This window comes from Panthera pardus, unplaced genomic scaffold, assembly GCF_024362965.1.
Source record: "Panthera pardus isolate Hobbes unplaced genomic scaffold, ASM2436296v1 HiC_scaffold_8, whole genome shotgun sequence".
NCBI classification, from domain to species: Eukaryota; Metazoa; Chordata; class Mammalia; order Carnivora; family Felidae; genus Panthera; species Panthera pardus.
In genome coordinates, this window is record NW_026527013.1 from 78,470,260 (window position 1) to 78,478,577 (window position 8,318).

At 37.5% G+C, this 8,318-nt stretch overlaps 1 protein-coding gene across 1 annotated transcript in view; it reads left to right on the forward strand.

The window, feature by feature from the left end:
- SYPL1 (synaptophysin like 1) overlaps window positions 1-6,727 on the forward strand; it is a 23,182-nt gene extending 16,455 nt beyond the window's left edge. The window contains exons 4-5 of the mRNA XM_019451198.2: window positions 3,396-3,581; window positions 5,285-6,727. Of these exons, the coding sequence (XP_019306743.2) occupies window positions 3,396-3,581; window positions 5,285-5,419 (321 nt within the window). The 3' untranslated portion in view covers window positions 5,420-6,727. The remainder of the gene's footprint in view (window positions 1-3,395; window positions 3,582-5,284) is intronic.
- Window positions 6,728-8,318: the final 1,591 nt, after the last annotated feature.

Consider the following 8,318-nt stretch of genomic DNA (forward strand, 5'->3'; position numbering starts at 1 on the left):
CAGCATTGTCAGTGTGGAGCCTGATATGGGGCTCAATCTCATGAGGTATGAGATCATGACCTGAGCTGAAATCAAGAGCCATGTGCTTAACTGACTAAGCCACCAGGCACCCTAGTTAAAATTCTTTTTTTTTTTTAAAGTTTATTTATTTTGAGAGAGAGCACGAGAGTGAGAGCAAGCACGAGTGGGGGAGGGGCAGAGAGCGAAGGAGAGAGAGAATCCCAAGCAGGCTCCACTCTGTCAGCACAGAGCCTGAAGCAAGGCTCAGTCTCACGAACCATGAGATCATGACCTGAGCTGAGATCGAATCAAACACGTAACCAACTGAGCCACCCAGGTGCCCCTAAAATTCTTCATAATTTAAGTATTAAAGACATTTCTTGCCATTTTGTTATTATTCCAACAAATTTTTAACTCTAGCAAATGAGCCTTTTATTTTTCATATTTTGTTTTATGAGCTTTTAAAAATCACACTTTCTGAAAGCAGCATCTAAATCTTTTTTGTAGAGGGTTTTTCTAATAAAAACTATAAAACTGTGATCTAGTTGCATCATTCAGAAAGCCAGAAGTAATTTTCCATCTCAGTGATCAATTAGTGGTCATAGAGAGATAATCCAGAACTAGCTATTTTAAGTGGCTTATTGTTACTGTAATATATAAAGGATGCTTCTTGTCTGTAAAAATTCAAGCTTCTAAATTAAATTTTGAATTCTACTTTTAACCATATAAATGAAAAAAGTTTTCTTGAGATAACCAAGTTTAAAATATAGCCAAATACAACATTAAGTGTTTTAAGTACTCTTTGCTAATGAGGGCATGCTTTTTTGGTGATATTCTCAATTCTCTGCTAAGGTATTTCTAGGAGCATTTCAATTGTGACTTACTCCCCTTTTTAAGTAAATGTAGCACTTTTTTGGTGTTAAATAGCAGGAGCTTAAGGGTTCTACATGCAGAGAAGCAGAAATAAAAAATGAAACCAAACAAAGATAAGTATCCCAAATCCTAAAACTCTGGTATGAATCATATCCTCCTGATTTATTGGTGGGACCAAGGCTGCCATAGGCAGTTACCAGTTGTGCACTATAGAACTGCAGGTGCACCATTCAGATGGATTGCATCCTAAAGCCAGGGCCCTCAGAAGGACAGAAATTATCTTCAGAGGTCCACATTTCCCACCCACCCCCCCAGGTTACTTTGTGCATCATTTTCAGAAAAGTTACCTGCTTTTGAAATGTAGAATGTCATGCCAACAGCAAAGTAGATTTAAAGAGCGTAATCAGAAGAAAAAAAAAAAAAAAATCAGTGTTAGGGCATCTGGATGGCTCAGTTGGTTAAGCATCTGACTTTAGCTCAGGTCCTGATCTCACGGTTCATGAGTTCAAACCCCTCATCTGGCTCTCTGCTGTCAGCGTGATTCACTCTCTCTCCAAAATAAATAAACATTTAAAAAAGAAAAGAAAAAAATCAGTGTGTCTTTTAATTAGGAATTTGGAAGGAAGAAACCTGGAAATCAAAAGGATTTGACATATATTGGGTAAAGCTATGAACTTTAGCCCAGAGAGAACTTGTTTAAGGTCTGATAACCTTAGACTATTTATCAGTTCTCCAAAAGGCATTGTATTTCTACAATGTTTCTAAGTGTTTAGAAAATGTCTATTTGGAAGGCACCTGGGGGGCTCAGTCAGTTAAGCTTCTGACTCTTGATTTTTGTCTCAGGTCATGATCTCATGGTGGTAAAATTGAGCCCCACATCAGGTTCTGCACTGGCATGGAGCCTGCTTAAGATTCTCTCTCCCTCTTCCTCTCTCTCCCTCTTTCTCTCAAAAGAAAAAAAAAGAAAAAGAAAAAGAAAGTCTATCTGCAACAAAAGTGCAGCCAGAAGTGCAGAAGCAAAAAGGAAAGCACCCCCACGGTACAAAAAATTTAAGCTGTATTTCTGTCCTTTTTTCTTTGATCTACCTTTTTTCGAAAGAAGACCAGAAGCACTGGAAAGCTCACATGCAAAATGCAGATAAATACCTCCATCCTTGTAAAATTAGTCATTGTTTTTGGTTCTCTCATCACAAGGCATTTACTCCTTGCCATCCTGACCTGGTGGACAGGCTATATATAGTAGTTTCTGTATGTTGGGAGTGGTTACTGGTGTGCAGTCTAAATAAATGACTACAAGCTGGTTGGGAAAAGTAATTAAAAACTAATCAGGTTGACGTGAAAAACAAAACACCTCTGTGGTGGGCTCCAGAACCCATTTCTGAGCTTGTGGAGACTTTTGCTGCAGATGTGAAGGAACTCTTAGCTTCAGGTGCATTGAGGTGCTAAGAATACACAACATTTGAAGATACAGATTTTACATTATTCCACTTTGGTGGTTAATTTACAAGAAAACCAAACAAGGGAGGACTTAAACTTTATATTATACAAATGCAGTCCTATTAGAAATGTAATAAGTAGCAAAGACTTTAGTAGAAAATTACTAGTGAGAAGATGTCTTGAGAGATTTTTTGTTGTTGTTGTTCTTAATATAATGAGTATCCTTAAAATTTGGGGATCACGAATTTTAAAATAAACAAATCATCCTGGATGCATGCTTTTCACCATTTCATTATCCAAATCATGGACAGCTAGATTTTTTTTTTTAAGTTTTTTATTTTCATTCCAGTCTTGGAGAATTAGATTTAACTGAAGTTAGAGTTTTGCCAAAACAGTATGAGAAAGCAGGGGAAGGCGAGGAAATTGAGAGTGTGTGCAAGGGGTTGTAATGAGGGACCGTAGAATAGAAGTTAAGGGGGAAATGAGAACATGAGTAAAACTGAGAGACAGTTAAAAGTGGTGAGATCAGATTATAGGTCTCAGTGGTATCAAAGGATTTTTGCAGTTGGGATGCCTGAGGGAGTGAGCTGGAAAGAGAGGTGATGTTGGGAAGTGGGGTGAGTGAAACTGAAATTAGGGAGGGGTAGAGTGGTTTGGTGATTGACAGGGTCTAAGATATGATCCTGGGAGTGAGCGGCTTAGTTAAGGTTCTGGTGAGGGCTACGTGAAACCGATTTCTCCTGTCAAAATCTTAAGACTCCTGGGGCACCTGGGCGGCTCAGTTGGTTGAGTGTCTGAACCCTGATTTCGGCTCAGGCATGAGCCGAATGTGGGATGATGTGGGATCAAGCCCCCCATCCGGTTCCATGCTGCTTGGGATTCTCTTTCTCCCTCTGCCCCTCTCCCCTGCTTACACATGCTCTCTCTCAATTAAAAAAAATAAAATTTAAAATAATCTCAGACTTGTAAGGAGATGACTAAGTCTTGTTCACTGTAGTAGCTCAGGCACTGGACTAGTAATAGTAAACAGGTGTACAATGTTCACTGTGCTCTTCATTATTAACTCATACTTATTTTTGCTTTAGGACTTCGTTGTTACTCTTGTTGCCACTTTTCTGTGGTTGGTGAGCACTTCAGCCTGGGCTAAAGCTCTCACAGATATTAAAATAGCTACCGGTCCCGGTATTGTCAAGGAACTTCAGCCTTGTAACCATCAAGTGACGTGTTATTTCGGCTCTGTGACTAGTATGGGATCCCTAAATGTGTCTGTGGTATGTATGCAGTATTTGTAAGATATTTTCTTTGACTTAGAAAAATTTTACCAGTAATATAAGAAAGCAATAGTTTTTACTAAATCTCTGGATATATTGTTTTTATTTTTACTAAGCTATCAGGATCCTAGTTACCAGACAGTCTTTACCTTTGTTACGGTGAAGAAAAGTGTGTTAAGAAAACTACTACTTGCTAAACAGGTTTGAACAAGATCATGTTTGAGTCTTTTTCATTAAAATCGAGTAGGCAAGACTTCTACCTGAAGGGCACTAACACTTATAAAGACTATGTGTCAGACATTGTGCTAAGGGCGTTACATTCATCTTGTTTAAGTTATCCAATAATCCGAAGAGGAATGTGGGAGCTAGTATCATTATCTTCATTTTTACAACTGGGAGAAAAAGTAGCTCATGTCTTAATTTGCCCAAGTGACACAACTGGGAAGTTGGCCAGCCAAGGTGTCGACCACATCTGACTTTAGAGCCTGTTCTCTAATCCCACGTGCACTGGGGTCTATGAAAGTCTTACTTTCATGGTTTCTTAAATGATCTTTAAAAATTGGTGTATGTAAATTTAAATAATATTTAGTCTGCCATCTTACTAAAATACAGATAAATGTATTACTAAATACGTTGTCAATATGCTGATTATACTATGTTTAAGGAAGTCGATCTTTTCAAGAAAATATTTTTCCAGTGGATAAATCAGCACTGCCTTGTAAAGCATTTGGGCTGAATTTTTGTGTTACAACTATGATTTAAAAGTCCCTTTTTTGCATTTATATTGACCATGATCTGAGATGAACAATTTCCAAAGTGTTTTTGTAAGCAAATATGCAAAAAATATAAAGCATTTGGCCTTCGGTAATACAATATTACTCTCAAGCTCTTTACCCCCTCTTCCATCAGAAGTCACTATTCTTATATTTATTTTAAAAAAAAAACGAAAAAAGGTTAGCTTCAGTTTATTCATGTCTGATCTTGTCAGATTTGTAACTGGGAAGACCATTTCCTATACTGATCGCCATAGGATGTGAAGTAAAGTTCTTGTTACGTTGACCACCGTAGGATGTGAAGTAAAGTTCTTGTTACGTTGACCACCGTAGGATGTGAAGTAAAGTTCTTGTTACGTTGACCACTGTAGGATGTGAAGTAAAGTTCTTGTGTAAACGCCTTTCTCTCTGGCTGCAGCTGTTGGAGTAGGAGAGATAGTAGCAGTGGGGGAGAAAGGAGGGAAATATAAGAGTCCCAGGGGCAGTTTACAACCATTCAGGTGGAGAAAAGTGAAAGCTCCCGAGGAAAGAAGCAAGGATTCCTGCTCCCAGTCACCTTCACCTTCACCGGGAAGCGCTGAAGTCTAATGACAAAGTAGTGATGGGAGGGTCAGACATACTTTTTCTTAAACTTAATCCCATCTTTTTGGTAATGATGAGCATGGCAAGGTAAGGTTTCTTTTAGTCATGATTTCATAGGTTACAGATTTAGAGATTTTAGCTTCATTTCATTGGGAATAAGTCATTATATGCTCAGATTTGGCACTGAAATGGAAAATCTTCGTTTTTTTTATTCTTTATCTGTAGTTTAAATTGTAAATGAAATCATGGTGTTCTGCCTAGGAATGTTAAATATTCAAAGGAAAACTAAGATGGGTATAAATTTTTAAGTAGATACTAGATTTTCATGTTTATTTTTCTCTTCCTTAGATCTTTGGCTTTCTGAATATGATACTTTGGGGAGGAAATGCGTGGTTTGTGTACAAGGAGACCAGTTTACACAGTCCATCAAATACTTCTGCTTCCCACAGCCAAGGAGGTATTCCACCTCCTTCTGGAATATAATTAAAGGGAAAAATACACTGTATGAAACATATGTCTATACTTTGATCTGTTGCCAACATCTTGAGAAGCATTATTTGTTTCTAATAAAAGTAATGGCTTTTTCAATAAATTGGTGGGTTTGAAATTTTGCTGCTTTTTTATATAAAGCCTGTGCCTTTCCTAGAAATTTAAGATGTAAATGTATTCTCACATGTAAATTTGAAAATTCAGGGGCCTATTATGAGATGATACACATTTTTAAATGACTGGTTATTTCTTTACTAAGTTGTTTGCCTTCCAAAGTGTTTACACCTTAAGCCTTAACATATGTCTTCACTCAGAAAAGAGTTACATTGTCATATCATAATAGGAAAATCTCTATTTGGAATATACACTACTGTAAGTTTGTACAGATCATATATCTAAGACCTGTCTTTGTTTGAGAAAGCCTTGATTACATAAATCATATTTAGAAAAAACATTTAGTTCAGAATTTGTATCTGAACATTGTTTATATGTTATGAAAAACTTTTAATTGCAAAGACTGGTTGTATGTTTTATTTCTGTTTTTCTAAGTGACCTACAGTACTTAATAGGTGTACTAAATTTGTTTTGGAAATGGGGTTTGGAAATTTCTGATAGATGTATAGCTAAGTTAGTGATTCTTTTGCATGAGGCAGAAGCTTCCATTATGCTGGTTGTTTAATAGACTTGCTATAGAAGTAGAAAGAACGTGGTTCAACTCGGGATTTTGATATGTCTGGGCATTACTCTCAGTGGTATTTGTCTGCTGTCCTTTGTTGCTCATGCCACTTAAGTGCAGGCTGAGACCTAGTCTCCTTGCAAGCAGAAAAATAAGCCACCTGTTCTTGCAGACCCTTTTATAGGGTTAAAACAATTAAGATTGCCTTTCACTTTTGAAACATTTAACCTTTAGATTCAATGAAGTTACTATTTTGAGTGTGTAGCATTGATATTGTGAAAATAAATGCAATTTGGATTTCATGTTTCTTCATGTTCATTCTTCTTGCACAATTGGATGATTAAGGAATTATGCATCATAAACAAGAATTTAAGTGAGCTGTATTATGGGTGCACTGTCTTTGCACACACATTTGGGTATATTCTGAATGCAGGGATTATTCACATTTTGCTTTCTAATCTTTGTGTTGTACAGGGCCAGATTTCTCATTCTTACCACATGACTGTTTATATGTGAAGCACATCTTGCTGTTGCCTTATTTTTGTTGCTTTTGTTCATGGCAAGAATTGTCAGTATGAGAATGTATATCTTTTATGCAACAAACTTAATAAAGAAGTTAAAAGAAAGAGTGCACTGATTGTTATATTACAAAGAAACCTTCATCTTAAAGGCAGGAGCAACACAAAATGGAATTGATTTCCAAAGTAGGAAATAGAATATCATAATAGTTTTTTTAAATGTTTGGCAAGAGGGGCGCTTGGGTGGCTCAGTTGGTTAAGCGTCCGACTGTTATTTCAGCTCAGGTCATGATCTCACTGTTGTGAGATGGAGCCCTGCGTAGGGCTCTACGCTGGGCATGGAACCTGCTTAAGATTCTCTCTCTCCCTCTGCCCTTACCCTGCTCTCTCTCTCTCTCAAAAAACAAACAAACAAACAAAAAAATTAGCAAGAAATAAAAGAGACAAAAACGATTTGGAGACCCTGGTTCTATCCTTTTTTCTTTCACTCTTGTTTAAAAAATGCTTTGTAAGTTTCAAGTTAAGTTTTCCTGATAAACTTTTTCTCATTGTCCATTATTAGGCAGCAGAGGTTCTTGATTAAGATTATATGCCCTGGAATCAAACGCCTGTAAATTTGAATCGTAGCTTCACCGCATACTAGCTAGTTAACTTTAGGCAAATTAGTTAACCTTCTGTGTGCCTTGATTTGCTTATCTGAAAAATGGGAATAAGTACTGACCTCAAAGAGTGTTCCTGAGGATGAAATAGTAAATGTAAAGTCCGTAGAACAGTGTTCAGCAGTAGGTGCCTTGTAAATGTTGGCTCTGATTACTAGCTTTTGAAAGCATCTGCTACAGTATGCCCTAGAGCTGGAGAGGGAAAGGTTGTGGTCTTGGGCACAGACGCAAGATAAGCTTCAAGATTACATGGGTCTCCCTTTATATTCCTCAAAGAGTCCTGGATGTTTGAGCATTTATTTTTCTGTTGGGTGGTGGTTGTACATAAAGTTAATGACATCAAAAGTTCATAGCTATTGAGATTACAGTAAATCCAGAAAGGAGTCCATCCTGTTGCGTTTTCACTTTCCAGTTTTGATTCTGATTTTGAGTCAACCTGACAGGGTTAAGCAATGTATAAGTTACTGTCCAGGACACAGGCAATAAAAGCTTTGGGGAGCCTGGCTGGCTCTGTCAGTGGAGCATGTGACTCTTGACGTCAGGGTTGTGAGTTGCAGCCTCACATTGGAAATGGAGATTACTTAAAAATAAAATCTTTTTTTAAAAAAGTAAAAGCTTTGACTTACTTGGTGGTAGGACGCAGAGAATTATTTATAAACAGCATCATTGCTAATGTTTTCACGAATTGAGGTCATTTGGATATGGATACTTAAAGTAATTTTTTACCTGCTGTAAATGCTTTTGCTTGTTACGTGCTTTATGTTTCACACTTAATTTAACAGTTTTTAACTATGGGGGCGCCTGGGTGGCTCAGTCAGTTAAGCATCCGACTTCGGCTCAGGTCATGATCTCACAGTTTGTGAGTTCGAGCCCCATGTCGGGCTCTGTGCTGAGAGCTCGGAGCCTGGAGCCTGCTTCGGATTCTGTGTCTCCCTCTCTCTCTGCCCCTCCCCTGCTCATGCTCTGTATCTCTCTGTCTCAAAAATAAATAAAACATTAAAAATATATAAATAATTTTTAACTATGTAGTATTCCAGATA